The sequence below is a fragment of the Xyrauchen texanus genome, chromosome 29, assembly GCF_025860055.1.
Source record: "Xyrauchen texanus isolate HMW12.3.18 chromosome 29, RBS_HiC_50CHRs, whole genome shotgun sequence".
In the NCBI taxonomy this organism is placed as follows: Eukaryota; Metazoa; Chordata; class Actinopteri; order Cypriniformes; family Catostomidae; genus Xyrauchen; species Xyrauchen texanus.
This window is the reverse complement of record NC_068304.1, coordinates 22,535,845-22,561,949: the sequence shown is the minus strand read 5'-3', so window position 1 is coordinate 22,561,949 and position 26,105 is coordinate 22,535,845. Positions and strand designations below refer to the sequence as shown.

The window sequence follows — 26,105 nt, the reverse complement described above, 5'->3', positions numbered from 1 at the left end:
GCAGAACACAAAGAATTTTAGAAGAATATCTCAGCTCTGTAGGTCCATACAATGCAAGTGAATGGTGAAGCTCAAAAAAAGCACAAAGGCAGCAAAAAAGTAATCCATAAGTAGTTTAATCCCCTTCTTCAGTAGCAATATTATAGGTGTGGGTGAGAAACAGATTGATATTTAAGTCCTTCTTTTGAGCTTCTAAGTTCTGGCCACAATTGATTTTAATTGTATGTACAGAGCTGAGATATTCTTCTTAAGAGCTTTGTGAATTTTTGTTTGTTTTTATAGGTTTGGAAACACTGATTGTTTTCCTATGGCTTTACTTGATTACCTTAAAGGTAAAACTGTCAAAATTGTTCACCACTGTTTCTGATCCAATATGGCTCAAAAGTTTATCTTAAAGGGGTCTTATAATGGTACATGCACTTTTTCAAATTGATTGTACTGAAATGTGTGTTGGCTGTGCCTGTACACAACCATCCTATTATGATAAAAATCCATCCAGTGTTTTTGTTTTAATCTCCTTATATATTTTCCCCTGCATCAAATCGAGCCGTTCGACCGTGTGACGTCACACGGTCGGACGCCCATCCCAGGATTGTTGATGGACAGCAGTGTTTCAACACAGACCCGCCCTCGCTCGTGAGCGAGCTGTCAATCATAGTCCGTCATCATTGTTGATAGACTGGAGCAGAATGGCGCCTAAGCGATTGTGGTGTCCTGTTCTTCGGTGTAATAACGAACACAGCAGTCATTTTGATGTTCCTAAATCTGAACCGCTGAAGACGCAGTGGCTGAGTTTTGTTTACGATGGGAATATTTCCCACGAGCAACGTCAATGCGTTCATGTTTGCGCGAATCATTTTTCACCAGACTGTTTTATAAACGAGGGTCAGAATAAAGCTGGTTTTGCTAAGAAGCTGCTGCTGAAAAAAGATTCGGTACCAGCTATTTATATTCCCTCTGCACCTCCAGAAGAAGTAAGTGTAACCTTTTATTAACCTTTATATTAATCTTTGCAAATCGCTTGCACGCTTCACAATGAATGTGGCTAATGTTTACACTCAGGGTACATTACAGCATGTTTTCCATAACGTTACGACGTTCTCAATATAATTCATAATCCCACGTTTATAATGAACTACGCGTTATGGTTATTGTGTTATTAAAAACTGTGTACGCAGGTGTTACAGTTAACATGGTAACACTAAGTTACACCTGGTTTACTTGTATGTTACTGATTAAGAAGTAATGTAAAAAAACAGTTATACGGAGAATAACTCCAGAATGGAGGGGCGGGGTGACCAAAGCTCATTATCATTTAAAGTCATATGCTCTGAAACGGCGTGCTGAAAAGAGAGCTGTTTTTGAGCAAGTAAAATTAGTGTTTTCTTAAAATACTAATGAGAATTTTTAATAAAAGTATATTACAAAGTTTTCATTTAGACCCTAAAGATTCATATTAACTTGTACAAAAATGGCATTATATGACCCCTTTAATGGTGGTAATCTGTTGCATAATTTGGCAGTTATCAGCCACTCCCTTTAATTTTGAACCAATCTACATCTGATAGCAAAAGTTTAAAGCTGTTTACTTTGGTTTATGTTTTAGATGTAGTTTACAAACATAACTGTAATTGCAATGAGTGATGTATTGAGAATTTTAGATAGGAAATGTGCATCAAAAACAACACATTAAAAACTAATAGACCTGTGCCAGTTACAGATAATAGAGCTGGTGTTTGGTCTTTTTGACTGCAGAACATGTGGATCCAAATTATTTTATTCCCTTAGATATATTCTCCTTTCACAGGTAGGTTTAAGTGAATTGCACATTTTTCAGTGTTAAACGATTTGAGTTAAGGTGAATTGAGCATTACAATCCATTAAAAAGTCAGGACTCTTAATGACACAACAGAATTAACTTTTTAATAATTATTAACAAGTATAGGTATCGATTTACTCTCTCTTTTTTTTTAAATGCATTTGTTCATATTTCTTTTGTACATAATCTGGCGTGCAAGGCAAAGGTACACATGATAGAAAATAGATTTGCGCGGGGTCAGTCCATGTGCGTCTCAAGTGAGGGGGATTCAGTTCTTTGGTCTGACGTTTCTCCCTGTGTTGTGTGCTGCTCTGAGACTGTCTCCCCCCTCTCCTGGTTGGTCACTTGCTCGCTGAGCTCAGATGGGCTCTGCTCTGATTGGCTGTCTGTGACTGTTGTGCTGTCCGTCTCATGGGACTGTTCAATGTTCTCATCCCTCTCCACAGATTTTGCTGTAACAGAAATGCACATGATAGGCACAATCTAAATGCGTAATTGAAGTGCATGAATGAATTATTATGCACACATTTTAATGTTTTTTTTGGATATTGGTACTTTAATTGTGTGTGTATATTTTCACACCACAAAGCTAATTTATAACAATTGGGTAAAGGTTAAAAGGTGATTAAAAGATAAAATGTTCAGAATTTTTATTTCAGAAATTTTAGCTCAGAATCTAAAATATACACTTTCGCTTATACATACAGTTGAAGTCAGAAGTTTACATACACTTAGGCTGAAGTCATTAAAATATACTTTATTAACCACTACACAGATTTCATATTAGCAAACTATAGTTTTGGGAAGTCGTTTAGGACATCTACTTTGTGCGTGACGTGAGTAATTTTTCCAACAATTGTTTACAGACAGATTGTTCACTTTTATCACAATTCCAGTGGATCAGAAGTTTACATGCACTAAGTCAACTGTGCTTTTAAGCAGCTTGGAAAATTCTAAAACATTATGTCAAGTCTTTAGGCAATTAGCTTCTGATAGGCCAATTGGTACCTGTGGATGTACAGTACTGTGCAAAAGACTTAGTTTTATGCCTCACAAAAACATTTGTCTTAAGATGGTTATTTATATTTTTCAGCTTTAGTGAGTTAATAGGAAATATATATATTTTAGACTCCCAAACATTTCTTTTGCAAATGGAATCGGATAGAATAGAAGAACAGGGAGCCCTGCAACAGATGGCATGGTCCCCACAGACCATGTCTCCTAGAGATTAATGTAGTTTGGCGTGAAAAGAGCAAATCAATCTCAGAACAACAGCAGAGGACCTTGTGAAGATGTTGTAGAAAACAAATATCCACAGTAAAACAATGTCCTATATCGACATAACCTGAAAAAAGCCAATTACAGTTTGCAAGTGTACATGGAGACAAATATCTTACTTTTTGGAGAAATGTCCTCCTTGAGCTTTTTGACCATAATGACCATCATTATGTTTGGAGGAAAAAAGGTAAGACTTTCAACTCACAACATTTTGCACTTCACAAAATATACGGCATTATGAGGAAAGAAAATTATGTCGATATATTGAAGCAACATCTCAAGACAGCCAGAAAGCTGAAGCTCGGGCGCAAATGGGTCTTCCAAATGGACAATGACCCCAAGCATACCTCCAATGTTGTGGCAAAATGGCTTAAGGACAACAAAGTCAAGGTATTGGAGTGGCCATCATAAAGCCCTGACCTCAATCCGATAGTACATTTGTGGGCAGAACTGAAAAAGAATGTGCGAGCAAGGAGGCCTACAAACCTGACTCGTTTACACCAGTTCTGTCTGGAGGAATGGGTCAAAACTCCAGCAATTATTGTGAGAAGCTTGTGGCAGGCTACCCAAAACATTTGACCCAACTTAAACAATTTAAAGGCAATGCTACTAAATGTTAACTAAGTGTATGTAAACTTCTGACCCACTGGGAATGTGATGAAAGAAATAAAAGCTGAAATAAATAATTTTCTCTACTATTATTCTGACATTTCACATTCTTAATATAAAGAAGTGATCCTAACTGACCTAAGACAGGGAATGTTTTCTGCAATTAATTGTCAGGACTTGTGAAAAACTTAAATGTATTTGGCTAAGGTGTATGTAAACTTCTGACTTCAACTGTAAATGTATCATTTAACCTACAATCTTTTTGTCAAATAAAAAGTACATGGACATGTTATACACTATGTTGACTACCATAACATCTAAAATTGTACAGAGTTATTTTATAGATGTTGTTGAAACATAGATCTTGACTGTCTGTCTATTCCTCAAACACACACATTCTCAGACCTCACGTCATGTTGGAGTGCCACCTCACTGCACTAATCTCTTCCTCCACTCACCTTCCTCACCCTCTGGTAAATCCTCTGAGCAGGGCGTCAGTTCCCCCAGGTTCACTTGCTTCCGACCAGGTGACCTCTGCCATCTTGGCAACGCAGCCTTCAGCTCTGAGAGGGCCATAACAACAATCCTTATTATTTAATTGTATTATTGGGGGATTACTTTTCACACACATTATTTACACAAGTTTCTGCAGATGACAATGAAGCAGTAATTTCAGTAACAACTATAGATTAAAGTGTTAACACTTTACAATAAGTTTCCATTCGTTAATATGCATTAATGTATGAGGTATCATGATCAAACAATTAGCAATATATAGTTTTTTACAGTATTAATCTTTGCCAATATTAGTTAATAAAAATAGAATTGTTCATTGTTAGTTCATAGTCTTAAAAACATACATACAACTTTTAATTTTTAAAATCTGTTAGTATGTTGAAATTAATATTAACTAAGATTAATAAAAGCTGTAAAAGTATTATTCATTGTTAATTCATGTTAACTATTGTTGTTAACTAATGTTAACAAATAACCTTATTGTAAAGTGTTACCAATTGTGTTATTGTATCATTAATTTTATTTATGAATAGTATGATATTACAGATTATATGAATAAAAATCCTCAACTGTGAGTATTTTCTCTCTCAGTAATGTACTACTCATGTGTAATCTCATGCTTTGATTAGGGGGAAATATAATAATTTACACACAAAAAAAATCTGTACTGTGTAGTGTTCTCAGTGATGTTTTGTCGCCCTGCGGATGGCGCTAAAACCTCAGCTGAGCAAAAGAGCAACTGACTACAAGTGATTTTGTGTTTGTGCTCTGACATGAATCGCTTGTACTGTTGTATTTCTCACTAGTAAATCACTGTGTAATTGTTGGATGTAAATACTTTGCACACAGAGGAAGCCTTACACAATGGTATAGCAATGCTCAGGCATTCTACAATCCTGAGATCGTATGTATTTAAACTTTTTGTGCTCTTTACGGAGATCATTTTTATATTTTAAATAAATACAATTACATATGTTGTGATAAATCGCTTTATTTGAGAAAGAATAGTAGTTTTCTATAACACTTGACACTTTCACATTAGCTGGATACAATACCGGAAGATTGTTAGCCCCTTGAGATTTGACCGGAAATACATAGGCTACATTCCGTGCATGGAGTTCACAGAGTCCCACCCCCGCCCACAGCCTTTCATAATCAATCCAAACATAGTTATATCATATGTATACTATTAATACTATTTACATATAGGTTTCTTGAGCGTTCTTAACTTAAATGTTTTATTTAATTGCTTAATTTGTGATTCTTCTTTCCTCTACTCTGGAGCTGCAGATAATGCATTTAATTGGCTGCAATGGCTGCATTTGATACACTTTGACTTGAGTCATACTACATTGTGTGGAATCATTAGTAAGAAACATGGGCATTTAGTTGACATATTCAAGACTCACCCTCTGGGTCAAGGATTGCGGCATGTTGCAAGAGAGAATCCTCGTGGACAGACACAGCACGGCGTTGGGGAGAGGGCTTCATGCGGGGCCGTGGTATAGGGAGGGTCTCTGTGAGAGGTGAGAGACACAGTCAGTCTATATCCAAGAAATTGACACAAAACAGCACTTTTCTTAAATTGTTTTGGGGGTCTTACTTTGTAGAGGATTGACAGTGAGTATTGACAAGATTAAAATGTGCGACCAGCACAGTCTCTTCTATCATCTGATCACAAATGGAGTAAAATATTTATGTCAGGGTGGATAATGTGTTTGTGTGGAACATCCTGACTGGCTGCATCACTGCCTGGTACGGCAACAGCACCGCCCTCAACCGCAAAGCCCTGCAAAGGGTGATGCGAACTGCCAGACACATCATCGGAGGTGAGCTTCCCTCCCTCCAGGACATATACTAGGCAGTGTGTGAAAAAGCTCAGAGGATCATCAGAGACACCAGTCCCCTGAGCAATGGGCTGCTCTCACTGCTACCATCAGGCAAGTGGTATCGCAGCATCAGGACCCGCACCAGTCGACTTCATGACAACTTCTTCCCCAAGCAATCAGATTTTTGAACTCTTGATCACTCACAATACATACAGTATATAAACACTGCACTTTATTAGCCTCAGACTGGACCCGCATTTAATACTTCACTTAATAACACACTGGCAACTGATTATCAACCGACAACTGAATGTCAACACAACACTTCATATTTATTTCCACTAATTATATGGAGTGTGTGTGGGGGTATACAGTCTTCTTTGTAAATTATTAGGTGTATATTTTATATTGTGTTGTGTGTAAATCAGATGTTCATTGTAGTTGTCATACTGCTATGTTGCACTTGTGTATATGGTTGAGTGACAACAAAGGGTTTTGATTTGAGTAAAACTGCGGGACTGCTCAGCATCCGCAGAAAATGCTGAAACATAGGTAGCACTTTGCAATACCAGGGGACACTCAGCTTATTACATTATCACAATATTCATTTTCTCGGTTATGTGGTTATTGCATTAAGATGACATTTAAAGATACAACGTGCCAGTGATGGAAAGAGTACTTGGACAAACACTGAAATAATGAATGCATTTTCATCAGAGCCCATTTGCTGTATCAGGCTTACAAGCATTGAATTACATGACTAATGGGATAGCCGTAATTGAATTGTCATTGGCCAAGCTATGTAAGACGCAGCACACTCTGAGAGCTTTAAGTCTGGCCATCAAGGGAGGTGTTGAATGAAAACAGACACTTGTTGAGTCATTATGTGGCACTACTGTAGTATAACAAATTTGTTTAGACAGTGATACATATCATGATGGCCAAGCATGAGTGTACAGATAAGACAGAGCAAGAAAGAAAGAAAAAAACAATGTTTCTCAATCCGGGGCCTTGTCCCACAAGGGGGGCTCAGTAAACTTTCAAGGGGGCCACTTATATTTTTTTAATATTTTGAAGAAACAACATTATTTTGAAAGAATTTTATAATTTAAATGCTAAACCTGATAACAACTAAGATATGGTGCAGCATATAAAGGTGGCGTCTCACTGGCCAATTTTTCCAATGATTTTCATTAACATAATCACCGGCCAGGCAAAGGGAGACTGATGCATTAGCGTCTCGCAGCGGGAAGTGTTAATCACTTGACTTTTGGGACTCCCTGCTAAGTTAATGGCTTCAAAAACTGAAGAAAAAAAACACATCCGTTTTGAGTAAAAAAAAGAATTCTGTCACTGAGGAAGTGTCTTGTGTTCTCGTCAAGTGACCAATGAGCTTCTTCTATTAATGAAGAACGGACAAGACGTCAAGCTGATGTGAATGTTTTCATCGCACTCAAATTCTGTTACCAAGCTTTTTTCTTTCACTAAAATGAGCCACAACAGTCTGCTTTTATTGGATGCATTTCTTGACTAACTGAAAGCTGCTTGTGGACATGCGTTCTACGGCAAGCTTCAATTGGATAAATAATCAATCAGCATGTGGACATGCGTTCTACGGCAAGCCTTGATTGAATATATAAACAATCATGCACTTTCACAAGGAAAAATGTATCCATCCTCATGACAGACTATTAAAAGCAAAACATTTCTGACTATAAATGTGTAAAACCTTTTACATTTAATACTTAGGTCTTATATTATTTTATATAATGAAAACATAAGCTTTAAATTGTATACAGCTTTAGATTATATGAATATATCGTAGTCTACATTTATATAACAGTATGTATAATGTTTTATTTTAGTTCATGTAGCTTTAATATATTTATGAATAGTTCACTTTCTACCAAATGACACACGTTTGTTGCCCAGCTCCTTGCACAATGTGACAATAAATGTGAAAGAAAAGGATGCAATTTCTTGTTGCTATGCATTCTCAATAAGACATGTCTTTAACAAACAACCAAACATAGCAGATGCTGCAGACTCTTGAAGCAATATTGAAAAATACCTGTGTATTCAAAAGCTTCAGGTTGATTGGCTGTGAAAATGAGGCGTGACAGTGAAGCGCTGAGAAATGTCAAAGGCAGTCGTTAAGTGTGACACCTTCCCTCCATTTTTAGTGTGACAAACTCACTGTCTAGGAGGGCGAGATCAACGAAAACAGTCACTAAGTGTGACACTCCCCACCCAAATCGAGTTGTACCGAGTCTGCTAGAGTGGAGCCAGCTTAACGGAGCTCAATTTTGCATACAAACTTGGTGAACAAAATTGATAGCACTAGTTTTTGTTTATAAAAACAAATTTACAAAACAAGCATCACCGTTATAATTTCAGAAGTAAATATAGCCTATAAAGGGGGGACTTTGAATATTGTCTTTGACAAATGAGGGACCTCGTATTTACAAGGTTGAGAACCACTAGACTAAAAAAATGGCCCTTATTCTATTAACCCTTGTGCATCCTTGTGGACATTTTTGGCTTTTTCAGTTTTGTTTTTTTGATAACTTTGTCTGTGTTAATGCTAACTGCATAAAATTTTCCACAGGTGTGAATTTTTATTGGAATTTTAATATTTCACCCTATTTTCTTTAAAAAATATATTTTTTGCACTAGTTACACAAAATATTCCCTCTTAGCGTCGTCACAAAAATGGCACATTGAAACCCATTAAAACTGCGATTTTTTTTTTTTTATCCCAGTGCCATTTAACTATAAAATTATGCAATCTTGTTTAACATGCTTTCATTATGTTGGCAAGGCTTCAAAATTTACATTTTAAATATTTTTTACCAGATCGTGCCATTTTTTCAGGTTTGGCATATCGTCGCTTTTGTTGTTGTTTTCTGCTGTTTTTGGCTTATGCATATTAAAGAGTCAGTTAGATACATTATGAATATATAATTGTGTGAGTGTGTTGGTATGGATTTCAGAGTGTGGTTTGTATGTGTCTGAGGCTCTAATAATAAAAATAAAAAAAAATCTGTTTAGCATTTATTAAATTGAAAATAATTATAATTATTATAATTTTTATAAAAAACAACAGTGGCATTATGTAAACAAACCGGCGTTTAAAGTGTTAAAATTCTGAAAATAAATGAATGTTTGGTAATTATGATTAGAACTCATGCTGGTTAAAATATAAGTCAGTGAAAGTAGAAAAAAATATTATTCTATAATATTTTTATGACACTTTTTTGACATGGCCATTTTTGTCCATTATGGACCTAATTGGTAGCTTTTTTTTTAAATCTGATACTGTATAAGCATCAAAATGAATGTTGTTGTTAAAGTGTTAAAATTCTGAAAATAAATGAATGTTTGGTAATGAATCGGTTACTAACGTAACCTTGTTTCTCTTAAGAGAGGTTCTCTCGTATTGCGTAAACTAGCTTACGCTACGGGAAAGATTAATCTTTTCTGAGATATTGAAGCCAAAAAATTATCCTTAATTTTGTATCCATTGTCAACGCAGTGCGGCAGCTGCAGACCTTGAGCGGGCTAGCTAGCGAGCTCATAGGTTGCTCTGCGGCAACTGCTGCAGCCTATAGACGAGCTTGGGCGAACTCGCATCCAATGAGAGGCGTCCGCGCGCTCACTGCATCAAAGCCCGCCAAAATGGGCGTGACTAGAGTGCATATAAGCGTAGTTCGTAGGCTGGAACCCTGGTTTTCATTGAATGAAGCGAAAAATCGCTCGTGGCGCGAGCACGGCCGGTTACGCAATACTCGTTCCCTTATCTAGAGAGAACCGAGGTTACGTTAGTAACCGATTCGTTCTCTTACGAGAGGTTCTCTTGTATTGCGTAAGCTAGCTTACGCTACGGGAACCCTTTGTCAACGCCGTGCGCGCCAAGCATCCACTGCATGAGCCCCAGGGAATTAAGGGGGACCCGGGGGAGCCCTTGTGAGTGGGGAATTAATATTTGGCCGGCAAGAGTGCGGGCCAGTGTGTGTGTAGTACATAAGCACATAGACAGAGCAGCGGTGCAGGTCTGTGTGGAATGTGTCCCATTAATGCAGCTCACCAGGGGAGCTGTAGCGTATTAAACCGCTAGCAGTTTAGCCTGCAGAGCGGGTACTTCCAGATTGTAAAATCTGACAAAGGTGGAGGGGGAAGCCCAGCCCGCTGCCACACATCTGTGAATAGAAATCCCGCTGGACCATGCCCACGAGGAGGCCATGCCTCTAGTGGAGTGAGCCCTAATGCCTAGCGGGCATGGTAGGTCTTTTGACGCGTACGCGGCAGCAATAGCGTCCACTATCCATCTGGACAGTGTCTGTTTCGAGGCGGCAAGACCTTTGGTGCGCCCTCCAAACGAACCGAAAAGCTGCTCAGAGCGTCTGAAAGATGCGGAGCGCGCAGTATACAATCTCAGTGCTCTGACTGGGCAAAGGAGATTGGCGTTGCGTTCGCTATCAGATGCTGGTAGCGCCGACAAGGAAATGATCTGTGCTCTGAAAGGAGTACCGATCACCTTGGGGACATAGCCGTGTCTAGGCTTTAAAATGACCTTGGAGTCACTTGGTCCAAACTCAAGACACGCAGCGCTAACAGACAGCGCGTGAAGATCTCCCACCCGTTTAACTGATGATAGGGCAGTTAGAAAAACGGTTTTAAGTGAGAGGTGTTTCACATCCACGGATTGAAGTGGTTCGAAGGGAGGGGCTTTCATAGCTTCGAGAACTATAGAAAGATCCCAGATAGGAACCGATGGGGGGCGCGGAGGGTTCATCCTTCTAGCTCCCCTGAGGAAGCGGATGACCAGCTCGTTTTTACCCTGTGACTGGCCGTGCAGGGGTTCAGCGAACGGCGCGACGGCCGCCACGTACACTTTGAGCGTGGATGGGGATCTGCCCTTATCCAGCAGCTCTTGTAAGAACACGAGCAGCGGCGATACCCCACATGTCCGTGAGTCCAGGTCTCTGTCGGTGCACCATTTTGAAAACACAGACCATTTTGACGCATAGAGTCTTCTCGTGGAGGGGGCTCTAGCGTGTATGATGGTGTTTATTACTCCTTCTGGCAAAGCGACGGGTAGTCGTTGATCACCCATGCGTGTAGCGCCCAGCGCTCTGGGTGGGGATGCCAGATCGTGCCGCGAGCTTGCGAGAGGAGATCTGCTCTCACTGGGATGGCCATGGGGCTGTCAGTGACAGCTGCGTAAGCTCCGGGAACCATGTTTGATTCTCCCAGCGCGGGGCTATGAGGAGCACCGAGTGGCGCGTTTCCCTGATCCTCTGCATTACCTGTGGCAATAGCGAGACGGGAGGGAAGGCGTAAAGCGGGCGGTTGGGCCAGTCCTGGGCCAGTGTGTCCTCGCTTTTCGAGAAAAATATTGGGCAGTGAGAGTTCTCTTCTGACGCAAAGAGGTCTATCTCTGCTCTGCCGAATATGCGCCATAACGTCTGGACTGTTTGAGCGTGCAGGGACCATTCCCCTGGGGGAATATTGTCTCTGGACAGTCTGTCTGGGCCGTCGTTCAGGTGGCCTGGCACGTGCGTCGCCCTCAGCGAGTGCAGGTGGCACTGGGACCAACTCAGTATGCGTTTCGTCAGATGGAAGAGGTTCCTGGATCTGACACCGCCCTGACGGTTTAGATAGGATACCACAGATCTGTTGTCCGAACGGACCAGTACATGGTGACCCTGAATGACCGGGAGGAAGCGCACAAGCGCGTACTCGACCGCTATCATTTCCAGACAATTTATGTGAAGGAGCTTTTCCTGAACTGACCATAGGCCAAAAACCGGAGAGCCCTCGCAGACCGCGCCCCAACCCGTGTTGGACGCGTCTGTCGAAATGACTTTTCGGCGAGATACAGCTCCCATCGTCACTCCCCGCTGGTACCATTCGGCCACTGTCCAGGGCTGCAGAGCTGAGATACAGGTCTGAGTCACTCTGAACGGCTGGCGGCCTGTGGCCCAAGCCCGGCGAGACGCGCGGGTGTTTAGCCAATGCTGAAGCAGGCGCATGCGCAGTAAACCCAGCTGAAGTACTGCTGCGGCTGAGGCCATGTAACCTAGCACTCTCTGAAATTTTTTCAGAGGCGTGAGGCTGTTCATCTGAAAGGACGCGGCTAGTCGCTGAACACGGCGCGCGCGCTGTGTGGATAAGCGAGCCGTCATTGCCACTGAGTCTAGTTCTATTCCAAGGAAGGAAATTGCCTGACTGGGCTGTAGTGAGCTCTTGGTCCAATTGACTGCAAGGCCCAAACTGTTCAGATGACTGAGGAGAACTGTCCTGTGAGACAGGAGCTCTGTATGTGATTGTGCCAAAATCAGCCAATCGTCCAAATAGTTCAGAATTCGCAAACCCTGACTCCGCAGGGGTGCGAGCGCCGCGTCCATGCACTTCGTGAAAGTACGGGGTGCTAAGGACAGGCCGAAAGGAAGGACGGTGTATTGATAAATCTGGCCGTCGAAGGCGAATCTCAAGAATGGCCTGTGACGGGGATTTATCTGAATCTGAAAGTATGCATCTTTCAGATCGAGAAAAATAAACCAGTCCCCCTGGCGCACATGCGCGAGGAGTTTGCTGGTTGTAAGCATTTTGAACGGTCTTTTTGCAAGCGCTTTGTTCAAAACCCTGAGATCTAATATTGGTCTGAGGCCGCCGTCTTTCTTGGGGACAAGAAAATAACGTCTGTAAAACCCCGACTCGCTCAGAGGCGGCGGCACTCTCTCTATGGCCCTTTTGCACAGAAGGTTTGCTATTTCTGAACGAAGCATGCATGCTGCTTCCGTGTTCACAGTAGTTTCGAGCCGCGCTCTGAAGCGAGGAGGACGGCGATCGAACTGTAGCAAATAGCCCTGTTTTATTGTGCTTAACACCCATTCGGATATCCCTGGAATATCTTCCCACGCTTTGAAGCGTAATGTTAGAGGGTGAATGACCAGATCGCCCTGATTGCCGCACACAGCGCGCTGAACAGAATGTGTGAGCGCGCTTAGTGTGTTTATGCATGACTGCTCGCAGACAGCAGAGACAGGCTGTTCTGTGAGTGACTTCCCGATTGGGGTAAATGGGGAAAGAGTCACATCTGATAAGTGATGTGCGAGCATAGTCACGGGCACGGGACTTACATGCGGAGAGGTGTTTGCTGGCTGTGTGACAGAGCGGGCAGAGGAGGGGCGCGCGCACGGGCTCGTGGGGCACCGGCTTGTTGGCTGCTGAATCTACCACTGTAGTAGCCTGAGAGAAGGGGACTGACAGGGGGCGAAGCTTTGACGGTGGTCCAGCCGCGGCGGGACTGATCCGCCGTTTTGTCAACAAAGCTAGGAGGACTTCGGTTGTTCAGGTTTCAGCGCGATTCTAGGCCAAGGCCCGTGGGGCGGCGGTCTGCGGCGGCTGTCTGAGCGCGATCGAGGGCGGCCGCCCTGTCGACGCTGAGAATTCTGGCTTTGCTGAGCTGGGTGCTGTGAAGAGGCTCGTGCAGGAGGCTCATGTGGGCGGCCTGCAGAGGAGTTAGCGCGACGAGGCAGAAAGAGATTCATGGCTTGTGTGGCTTTTTGGACCTCTGAAAACCGGTCAATGATACCACTCACCGCGGAGCCGAAGAGACCGGATGGAGAGAGCGGTGCGTTGAGGAACGTAGAGCGCTCTGCTTCTCCCATGTCGGCTAGCGTTAGCCACAGATGTCTCTCGGTCACAGTCAGCGCGGCCATGCACTTCCCTATAGCTTGGGCTGCAGCTTTGGTAGCGCGGAGGGCGAGGTCCGTCGCACTTCTTATGTCTGCAACCGCCTCTGGATGCCTGCTTTCCTCATCCCACTCCCGTAGAAGGTCCGCTTGGAGGATCTGTAAAACGGCCATAGAGTGCACAGCAGATGCAGCTTGGCCAGCGGCGGAATAGGCGCGGCCAACACAGGCGGAAGTTGTTCTGCAGGCCTTAGACGGGAGCACTGGTTTAGACCGCCATCTCGTGGAGGGCGGGCAAAGGTGTGCTGTTACCGCATCCTCGACCGGAGGGATGGAAGTGTAGCCCTTCTCGGTGGCGCCGTCCACCGATGGGATCGGATCCTGGCCGAGAAAGGCGCGTTCCAAGATTTGGAAGGCTCGGCGTGGAGTTCCGGCAGGAAGGGAGCGGCCCGGGTAGCGGGTGCTGCGCGGCGGCGGCTCTGAAGAAAGCAGCCGTCGAGTCTGTTGGGTGCCTGCTCAGGGGGCGGTGACCACTCGAGCCCGAGGCGGTCGACGGCCTGTGTGAGGAGGCCGTCGACCGTTAGTTCCCCTTCGACTCCGGCGCGGGTCCTGCTGGATTCCTGGGCCGAGGAGGAGGCGTGTGAGCCTGACCACTCCTCGTTGTCCGAAGCCATGATGGAACACGCTTCTTCGTCCGAGATGGCAGCAGAGCAGCCGCTCGGCGGCAACTGCGCGTCCCGGGTGGGCGGGGAGGGTGAAGGCGATGCTCGAGGGATGGGCTCCGGCGAGGCAATCGCTTCTACCACTGGTTCCGGCAGCCTTTGAGAGCGGCGCTTTTTCTGCGCGGCTGAATAGAAGGCGGCGCGGCGGCTTCGGTCCTGAGCGCTTCGAGTCGAGCCCGCAGGGTCGACATCGGCAGCTCCTCGCAGAGATCGCATCCGCCTTCAGCGAGGGCGAGCTCTGCATGCCCCAGTCCCAGGCAGAGAGCGCAGATGATGTGGCGGTCTCTGGTGCTGAGAGGGGCGCGGCATGAGGCGCAAGTGGAGCGAGGCATCTTTAAAAAGACGCTCGTACTCTTTTGTGAAGTTCTTAAGAACTAGCTTGCTTTAAAAAGGATATGTCGCCGGATGGCGTAGCTCGCAGGACGGCTGAAGGTGGCGAAGACGGCCGGCTTCTTCGAGCGCTGTCCAAGCTTGCTTGATGCCCCTCGAATGGCGACGCGGCTTCTGGTTCAGAGATGCAAAGAGCTTCGCTGAAGAGATGAAAATCAGGGTTCCAGCCTACGAACTACGCTTATATGCACTCTAGTCACGCCCATTTTGGCGGGCTTTGATGCAGTGAGCGCGCGGACGCCTCTCATTGGATGCGAGTTCGCCCAAGCTCGTCTATAGGCTGCAGCAGTTGCCGCAGAGCAACCTATGAGCTCGCTAGCTAGCCCGCTCAAGGTCTGCAGCTGCCGCACTGCGTTGACAATGGATACAAAATGAAGGATAATTTTTTGGCTTCAATATCTCAGAAAAGATGAATCTTTCCCGTAGCGTAAGCTAGCTTACGCAATACGAGAGAACCTCTCGTAAGAGAACTATGATTAGAACTGATTCTGGTTAAAATATAAGTCAGTGAAAGTAGAAAAAATATTATTCTATAATATTTTTATGACACTTTTTTGACATGGCCATTTTTGTCCACTATGGACCTAAGTGGTAGCTTTTTTTTAAATCTGATACTGCATAAAAAATATGAAAGCATCAAAATGAATGTTGTTGTTAATCATTGACATATCCGAGGCTCTAATAATCAAAGAAAACAAATTCTGCTTAGCATCTATTAAATTTAAAATAATTACTATTTTTCATTTTTTCCTAAAAAATCAACAGTGGCATTATGTAAACAAACCAGCGTTTAAAGGGTTAAAATTCTAAAAATGAATGAATGTTTGGTCATTATGATTAGAGCTGATGCTGGTTAAAAAAATTATGTCAGTGAAAGTGGAAAAAAATATAAATCTATAATATTTTTATGACAGTTTTTGGACATGGCCATTTTTGTTCATAATGAACCTATGTGTAACTTTTTTTAATTGATGCACAAGGGTTAAAACAAGTTTATGACAGCATATTAAGTGAAAACTGGCTTTCCAAGACCAACATGTTCTATCATCCCCACTAGATTGACAATCAGACAAACCTTCAGTGACAGATTGTGCTCTCTCTGCACGCCCCCTGGCGTCTGTGCTGAAACTTCTCCGTGGCGAGGGGGCTGGGGGGGTCTCTTTCCGGGAAGATGGGGTTGGGGGATCCTTCTGCTGAGGCTGTGAGATCGAGATTGTTTCTGGTGCCTCTTCCTGATCATCCTGAGATGGGCTGGGTAGCTTGGGAGTGGGTGTGGCTGCCCGGGCTGCCTCACTAGCAGGAAAAAGAACGGGCTTGATGGCCGGTTTAGGGGGCAATGGGCCTATAGGACGCTCTGGGTGTAGCAGCTTTTCTGTACAGTGGAAATCCAGAACACTCTGGGTCACTCGGGTTGGTCGCCTTGTGTCTAGAGAAAATAGGAGGTTTAAGAGGAAAGTTCAATTATCCTTCTGTTGTTCCAAACCGGTATGAATTTCTTCCATGCGTTTTAAGTGCTACAGAGCCAAAGGGTTTACAGCTTTAGTGGGAAACAATCTACAAATGGCTTACTTGTAGTTTTTATGCATATCAGGCTGGGATAGGAGAAGTATTTTTAACATTCAAAAAAGATCACACTTACGCTGTGCTTTGGTCAGAGGAGAATTGTTAAGGATGGGTGATTCATTTATTACCTGATGAGGTGGACATTGTGCGGGGTTTCATAAATGTGGGTGGTGGCTCAGGTTTATCAAGTATTGCCCCTACAAAAACAAGCACAGTGTACTGCATAAGAAAGCACCAACAGAGAGGAACTTTATCAACAGAGCCATGGAAAAAATGCTGCACATCAACATGAAATACCTGCTGAGCTGTGCTTATGTATACAGTAAGAATAAATACACTGAAACTAGATTAAGGAAAAGGCTTTTATGGCAGAACCTGCAGACAGCAGTGAAATTGCATTGTAATTATTAACACAATGCTGCAATTTATTCTCAATATTTTAATCACTAGAGAATGTGCAGACATGTAGCCTTTTGCCAAGCTGAGAAGAAGAAAAACAGTTCCAACAGCTTTAAGTTATATAAACAAACACAGTGCTAAAAATATGACAAGAATTGGCAAATCTGACCCCTGATGCCATTAAAGGATCTCAGCACTAGCATGCACATGTTTTTTACATTTACTCTGATTCATTTAACAGAAGCTTTTATCAAAAATGACTAGCAAATAAACTACACATATACTTTAACTATTAGAGGCAGAAGCTCAGAGCTGGCCTGCCTTACAAATCTAGCCATTATTCACCTCTGTGTGTAATATAAACAATTGCCTCTGATTACCCCACACTAACCCCCAAATACCCCATTTATACACTTCATGATGAAGTGTGACACTAGCGCCACCAAACATAATTGCAAAAATAAATGTTGTTTTCAAAACAGAGTATACCCCCCCCCCCCCCATCTGCCATTGGTCAAACAAAGAGATAGTTCCACCTCCAACTCATGCCATTGGTTGAGTAACATTGTTGAGACAGGTCTAAGGCAGGTCTAAACAAACAGAGCCATTTTCAAATTGCCACAGAAAGAGAGTGCTTGTAGTTTTCGAGCATACGAATGGCTTACTAATAGTTGTCTCTGCATATTAAGCTTGGATAGGAGACAGTATTTTGACAGAAAAACTTACATAAGCTTTAAGTCACATTTAAAATACATGAATTCCATTGTATTAAGAAAACCAAGAGACATTTATTTTAATGTAAGCTATCTCAAGCATCCATCAAAAGCAAAACATTTCACCAAAAGAAGTTTATTCATTTTATATGTGATAAAACAATAGATATACTGTTGGAAATGAAGATTTTAAAAAAAATATTTAGAAACTTTCTGGTTGTCAAACTAAAGGTGCAGTTAACTTTGTGTTCCATTAACTTCCATTCATTTACATTTGAACGCTGAAGAGCAAAAACACAAGCACATGAGAAGAAGTTTACTCCGCTGGGTTCCAAACTTCAAGTTTGGTGAACTCTGCCCTGTGAATTTCCAAAGCGAAGAGTCTTCACCAATAGATGATCTAAACATCACACATTGACCTCTTGGCTCAATACAAAAATAATTCAAAACTTGATGGTAGATTATATAATTTTTCTTTAAAAGTAATATTTATTGTAACTTTTTTTTTAATTTAAAGCTGTGGAGCATGACATCATACCCTGTTGCTCATATTCATTGTAGGGTCTGTAGGTAAACTAGTGTGACTGCATCTTTACTTGAACATGTCCATAATTAGTGATGAACTACACCTATGGACACCCTATGATGACGCATCATAACATAATTAAACATGTCTGATTAATCTACCGGATCCAGATTTTTTGTGTTAATTCAGAAACATAAGGGTAGAATCCAGGAAAGATAACATTAATATCACACATATGCCACACCATCACATGACTCTAAAGCTCAAGTCACTTGATACCACAGAGCAGGAATTCAGAGATTACCACTAACAATACAAAAATCTGCAGACACAGCACTAACAATTCAGCAAATTATTCAGAATCCCAACCAGAGATCTACAGTCTATTCTAAAGCAATGGAGAGAGCAAAGATGATGTGTCTTACCCTCAGAGTTGGCTTTTCTCAGCTCCTCATCCTTGCTCTGTAAGAGGATAACACAGGTTTAATTGAGATACCTACTTCATAAGTGTATAATCTCTAATTCACTCACAAACATGTCAAGTGCAAGCCTTGATTTTGAAACTGTGGTTTTAGCTGAGTGGACAAATATTAACAGATAAAGGTGTTTTTGCTTAATACCTTGCACTTGTGCAGCAACAAATCCGATATGGGTGAATTATTTAAACACATTATAAAGTTTAAGGGGTCTCCAGGGAGCTGAAATGTTCGATAGCTTCATTTTAAAGGGGTAAATAATGTTTCAAAATGAAAAGCCAGCCTGTTGACAACATTTAAAATAATGGGCTCTTTCACAGAGTTTGATGATACATTTTCACATTCATTTAGCAAATACTAGCACAGACCTGACTCTCTTTGGAGTCAGTTGGAGATGTTTTGGTGACTCCCATGCGGTGAAGCATTACATGGAGACGCTGTTCAAAGCTGGACGAGCTCTCTGACGCATGTTTCTAGAAAGTTACCAGAACAACAAGAGCTTCTTTAGACATCACTGTTCAAACACATCAGCACATAAAACTTACCTATCAATTTTTATGCTTGTATCGTTTACAACACTTTTTTAGGAATTGATCTAAGCCAAATATGAAATGCAATATACACCTCTATAAAAAATGTAATCCTCCCATCCAGAGAGCTTTTGGGTTAAGATAATATTTTGACATATATAATTGAAGAGCAGACATTGGACAAACAATTTAATACTGACTCGTCTTAAGCATTAGCCCGTAGAAACAGCATATGCTAAAAGAAGAACATTTTCTGCTAAATGTTTATAGTATAGTATCTTTCTTTCTTTTCTTTTCTTTTTTTTTGACAAAATACTGGTTTTAAGGTCATTAAATCAAAAAAATATCAATAACTGTCCAATAAGTGAAAGGATAGCATTTGGGGTAAGATGGGGGTTGTGCCTTTTTCTGAAGTTGTTATTTTTAAGTATTATCTTAATTTGTTACTCAAAAAAGCATCTTGGTCTCTCAAAATAATTTTAATTAGCTGACAAATTGTGCCCTATAACTTTTGCCCTGTTATCAAGATGATATCATTTTAAACCCCCTAGGGGCTTTTACCCCAATGTTTTACACCAAATAATGGAACAACCTTCCGTTATTATTTATTTTCACACAAATTATGTTGCTCAATAAACATACATATATTTGTTTTTTACCTTGATAAATTTTGTGACCAGAAAAAAGCAACATTTCCTTAAGGGGTGCCTTTAGCCCAGATGCTGTATATGGTACACGGTAATCCTCCAATTCCACAATATGGTATTGCCACAGTCCTTTTATCTACAACATTCTTTTGCCAACCTCAAATTAAAGGTCTAAACAGCCATCAAAAATAAACAATAATCAGTAAATCTGATTACTGGTCAATCGATATGGTCTTTTTAAAGGTAGATGCCAATACTGGTATGTAGAGCGGGGCAGCTGATGGTCACATTAGATTGCTAAATTTAATTGAGCACTTTTTTCCTCAAAATTCTGAAAACAGAAAATTGTTACTATCCATTGACAAGGATGTCTATTGATTTTGAAACTGATCACTTCTATTAATCAGCCACAGTTCTACACTGTAAAAACTGTCAGTAATTTTAACAGTAAAATAGTGTAAAAATGCTACAGAAATAAAATGTTAATTGATTAACAAATATTAACTGTAAAATATACAGTAAAATGTTTTAATATATTTTAAAAGTAAATACAGTAGTTTTTACAATACAATGATGTAAAATTTTTATAATTTAAATGTAAAAACAACAATGTTCCTGTATAATTAATGGTAAAAAGAACAAGAGAGTACATGTACTTTTTTTTACAGCAAATTATTGTTAAAATTACTGTTAAAAAACAGTAATCGGGCATTCCCACAATTCCCTGCATGACCCATTACATATCATTTTATTTTGTGGGAATAGTAATGTTTCTTCTTGTTTTTAATATCAGTTATGTACACTGGGGTGTTCTGTGTTATATTTGATGTAATTTAGTTAATGTTTACTGCATTATTTAAATCTCACATGTGTTACCATGATGGTGTTTAGTGTTTGTGTGAGTGATTTTGAGCACTGTCTCTGAATGTTTATTGGTCATTGCTACAGGAAGAGGCACTACTGACTAACTTCATGTCATCAAGTGTCCTTCTGTAGTCACTACAGTGATTAACAAATATCTCATGAAGTAAACAACAGATTTTTACAGTTTAAGTTTATTTATTTTTACTGTAAATTTAACAGAATTTTGTTAATTTTTTTTACAGTGCCTGCGTGTAAATTACAACCATTTTAATCTGTAAAATGTACAGGTTGTTATGTAAAGTGGTTTACATTTAACTGTATTTTTTACAGAATTATTCTGGCAACCCCAGCTGCCAAATTTTTGTTTGTAAAAACAACAGGACTGTTTTTACAGTGTAGCCTATAATCTCAGCCAAGTAAAGTAGAATAGGCCAATTAATTGGCCTGGCCTACATGTGACTTTCCTTCACTTAACATTTAGTCTAAACCAATCTGAGCCCAGAACCAGTGCTGTCTCACCTTAGCATGTGTGGCTGTGCCATCTTGCTCTGGCAAGACATCGGAGAGCAGGATGAGGGACTGGGATTTACCCTCTCTAAGAGAGCGACGGATGGGTTTGGGCCTCCGTTCTCCATCTGGGGTGCTGCTTTTCTCAAGGGTTCGGCTTTTCTCCCGCTCTGAGGGTGACACAACTGGGACTGGGCTGGGGGTTTTGGTGGGAATGTGAGGTGCAGCAAGGGGCAGTGCAGGGGCCTCTTCAGTTTTGCCTGGGGAGGTGGCAGGAGGTGTGTGAGTGGATGCAGGTGGGGTCAGTGCAGGTGTGGGGACAGGTGAAGGAGCTTTGGGAGACATATTGTCTTCATTAACAGGTGCAGTTTTGGAATCTGTTATCGTGAGTATAGTAGTGCTGGCTGTTGGTGTGACTGCCTTGACCACATTTTCCTTTTCCAATTTCTCTTTCTCCCTCTCCTTCTCTTTTTCATTCTCTCGTTCTCTGTCTTTTTCTCTTTCCCTTTCCTTTTCCCTCTCTTTCTCTGCTCGTGCTGCCTCCCTGAGTGGTCGTATGAGATCTGCTATTGAAGTCTTTTTGACTTTGCCCTCTGGGCCACCCTCGCCCTTGGCCCCTCGACCTGCGCGGACTTTCTTAAAGGCGAAGAAGTCACCAAACTTCTTCTTGATGTTTTTGGAGGGGGCTGTGGTGGGGATGGGGGTTGTAGTGGAGGTGGTGGTTGGGGCAGTTGTGACACACTTGGGCTCTGAAGGTTGTGCTTTAATGAGGGGCTCCTCCCTCTGGTGCTTTCTGAACACGAGGAGAGGAGAGGCATGATGGGAAAAATCTTTTGACAACCATCAAGGAAATTTCTTTGTTATCAAGATCATGATTTTTCAAAATTAGATGTTATGGTCACAAGAATTCTAGTTCTACAAACATATAGCACTTTATTTTTGTAACTTTTATTTTTCCTGTGGTGTGACATGCTATATTCCTATATAATCTAAAACGGTTATAAATGTAATAATTATTATGCAGGCAGCTTTTTTTTACCTCATATTAAAATTTGTGTTTATGTTCGCTGACACTTAAAGGGATAGTTCATCCAAAAATGAAAATTCTCTTATTATTTACTCACCCTCATGACATACCATGTGTGTATGACTTTCTTTCTAATCAAATTCCACAAAATAAAATAAATGCATAAAAAAAAGAAAATTCAGGGATCCGAACTGCTCACCTTTCGGAGAAATGTGCCATTTTGAAAGCAGAATCGGTAACTTTTGTGATTGTGAAGAGCAACGATTAATGTGCAAAAGTAAGTGATATTTATACATTGAATGTCTCATAATTTCTTTTAATTAAATGTTACCTTATCATTTACGAATATCAGAGGCCCCAGTTATTAAACTAACTGAAATTCACCAAGAAAATGCTTAGACCTAAACAAAAACGAGTCCTTTTATTACTTTCTGCTATCAAAGCAACTGCAAGTTTTTTTTCTCTCTTCCAAATACATGTTTTCAATGTTTATTGTTCACACCTCCCACTTTTTTACGTGGCAAACTTGACAATGAAAAAGAACATTACTGAAATGTAAAATGTATTATTATTTGTCTGTCTTTTGTGATAAAAGCCATGCTCAGCAGTGTAAATAGTCTACTGTAGGAAAATGATACCATAGATCTGCTTTGTGTTTATAATTCTTCTACTGAAGTCAGTAGATTTGTAGCCATGCAAGTTTTAATAAAGGAGAAGGTATTGAAACTCACTATTATTAGACTATTGTTGTTATCTTTTTGGATGAAAAATTATGCTCAGACTATAGATCTACTTTGTTCTTTTAAAGCTTAAACACTATAAAGTCTCTTGGTAGATTTCGGTCATGAACTGACACACTCAGCACATAAGACGCTCATTTGTTGCCACCTAGTGACATTTCCAGAAGGGGTCACTGAACTAATCAGTTAATAAAATAGAAACTATTTGTGAAACAGAAGCAAACCTCACCAAAATACTCTTTATTTTGCAGCTATAATTGTAAACTGGAATATACTTGAATCACTAAAATAGCTGGAATTGGTGCTTTTATCTTATTCTTTGAAAAAAATATCCACAGAAAATTTTTGGTGGCCATTGATTGTCTTAACTTTTTCACCCCTCCACATGAGTTTGCATCCCTGTAATTTGTTGTGGCATTTCAAGAACAAATCAAAAAATTATAAAAGAAGCAATTTTTTTTTCATTACACATTTAGAGCTCTTGCCACCTGTATGTAACCTCACACAGCGTAGCCTACTTATGTGACTTCTTTTCTTTTTTTTTTTTTTTACGCATAGCCGAATTTCAAACATTACAAGTAAACGCTTCTAAGACAGACAGAGAACATGGACAAGTTCTTGAAAGGAAAAATATTGATGATGGTTAGCCTATGTGGGATAGTGGTGTGCCGTAGAATTGTTTTAGTCGTAAAAAGTGTGCCGTGGCAGAAAAAAGGTTGGGAAACACTGTTCTAAAGCGACACGATAGCTTTTGGTGTGAAAAAATATACATTAAGTATTTTATAATTAAAATCCAACACTTAATGAGAGGGTGGAGTCCAAGCTGTCTTTTGTGACGCATTCACGTTGCTATAATACAAGCGCATTCTCACATTCTCCACTCGGTTGAGACATCCAGGATAATCATACAAACGGACCATTGTGAGGAAAGAAACAGATCTAAACCAAGCTATTGTAGAGCGTTCCTCAAACTCACTTGTAAACAGCGCTGAACTTCTGTCTGTAATGCACGTGCCTCAGTTCTTTCTTGTTTCAAATGCCAATGCGATTACGTCAGACACACGTACTGCTGCCGACCGGAAGGATGATTTAGAGTTTTAAAAAAAGTACTTAAATATTTATCTTTTTCGCACCAATAGCTATCATGTCGCCTTAGAAGACATTAATTTAACAGCTGGTGTTGTATGGGTGATGTTTATGCTGACTGTCTGATGTTTGGAGCTTCAAAAGCTAAATCTCCATTCGCTTGGACTTTCAGGACCTACTGAGATAAGATATTTTTCTGTATTTTTTCAAATGTGTTCTGGTGAAGAAAGAAAGTCATACACACCTGGGATATCATTTGGGTGAGTAAATAATGAGAGAACTTACATTTTTGGGTGAACGATCCCTTTAATGCCGTAGATGTCGCATCATACAAAAACAAAAGTTCACATTTACCGATGCCATTGTAAAAAAAAAAAATTATATTCGATGTCAGCCATTACTTATTCCATGAGTGAAAGTGTCCAGCTCCAGGGGATTATTGAGATAAAGTGAGTCATATTCCACTGGTCATATGATCTCAACATCATATTTAGAATAAAGCAGCAGTGTTCTTCATCTCATGTGAGTGTACATAATTTAAACATATTTTTTCAGTAGTAATATTCTATTACTATTTCTGTTCATTTAAAAGTTTAGCAAATAGCAAAAAAAGATATTGCACACACACATTTTATTAAGAGATTACATGGAATATTTGTACTTTTAAAATATAATTTGTCACACCACAGAACTAAATGAACAACTGATGTAAAAAGGTAATAGATGAGGAACAGGTTACAGGACCTAAAATATACACTTTCCCCTTTATATCCATATAAATATTAATGTAATATCTTTAGAATTGTATTAAATAAACACTCCTGAAACTACTCATAGTACAAAATGTGCATTAGCATTGCTCTGCATGCCTTTACTGTCTATTGGAGTGTGTTTGTGTGTGTTGTGTACTCACAGGGGGTCATCGGGGATTATCTTTTTGGTGAAGAACTCTTCTACACCTTCATCAACCCTCCCCATGTTCTCATTGGCTTCATTCTCGCTCTCAGCAGCCTGCTCCTGTACATATACAAACAGATACAAGGTCATTTAACCAATTAAAAACACATGTGAAAATGTGAAACTATATTTTGTCCTAAAGGAATTAACGGAAGATAATTTGTCTGCATTATAACATGATTTACACAAGCATGATATGTCCCAGTTGATCCCAAAACAACAATACTATAAAATCATCCCTCTTTGATTTTAGGGGTTGGTTTGGGTTAAGGTTAAGGTTAGGAATAGGTTAAGGTTAAGGGTAGTCTCGAACAGCCAGAATTAATCCAAGAACTGCCCACTTAGACAAGAAGGGTCTGTATGACCGACATGTAATGCAAACAAATAAGATTTTTATTTTTTTATTTGTATGTGTCGTTTATGGGTGTGATCTGAAATAGTTGATACTAATAGATTATTGTGAGAGAAAAAAGGTTACTATTGTCTTTGTGATCAGAATTTCTGTCAACCAAAAATAATAAGAACTGATTATTTCACAAACATAATTCAGAAATCAAATATATGGAATATATGGAATATATCGAGGATGTCTAGTTTATTTGCTCAAGTGCCACAAGACCGAAATATGCTGATTCTAATGCAACAAACTATGCATACTATCTTGCTATCGCTATAGTGTGAATTCATGGGGTGAGCTGTTAAGCCAACACACTAATGGCGAAATCGGCAGGATTCGTATGACTTTTCTTAGTTTGGCTAATACCTATGATACCATACAGCTGCACTTGTTTGAATTCCTACAACTTTCACTACACACACACACACACACACACACAGTCTAATATAATTACGGCCATCAGATACAGCCTCATCACTTAAACATGGACAATGAGAGTGTGATTGCTCATCAGTGGTGATTGGTATATCTGTCATGTAGCCACAGTAATAATACACTAACAGCAGATATGGAGGCTTTTTGTTGTGAGATAAACCAGTCCTGAGCTAAAAATAAAAACATTCTTAACAGAGCTTTAATGAAATTACACCACATTGTGATAAGTGAGCAACATGATTTTCATGATGGCAATCATTATCTAAATTAATTACATAAATAACACTGCGGAACATCTCTGTAGAGGGTTAAAAAACATAGGTTTGTACTTTTAGTACTTTAGTGAGGATTCAGGTCTGAAATGAAACAGTACCC

The 26,105-nt window shown here is 40.6% G+C and overlaps 1 protein-coding gene across 1 annotated transcript in view; it reads right to left on the bottom strand.

Annotated features, from left to right (window-relative positions):
* Positions 1-1,899: 1,899 nt before the first annotated feature.
* Positions 1,900-26,105, bottom strand: part of LOC127623023 (capping protein, Arp2/3 and myosin-I linker protein 2-like) — a 93,999-nt gene continuing 69,793 nt past the window's right edge. The window contains 9 exon segments of the mRNA XM_052097238.1: positions 1,900-2,271; positions 4,165-4,269; positions 5,632-5,739; positions 15,939-16,289; positions 16,555-16,623; positions 18,490-18,526; positions 18,909-19,013; positions 21,101-21,881; positions 24,855-24,958. Of these exon segments, the coding sequence (XP_051953198.1) occupies positions 2,057-2,271; positions 4,165-4,269; positions 5,632-5,739; positions 15,939-16,289; positions 16,555-16,623; positions 18,490-18,526; positions 18,909-19,013; positions 21,101-21,881; positions 24,855-24,958 (1,875 nt within the window). The 3' untranslated portion in view covers positions 1,900-2,056.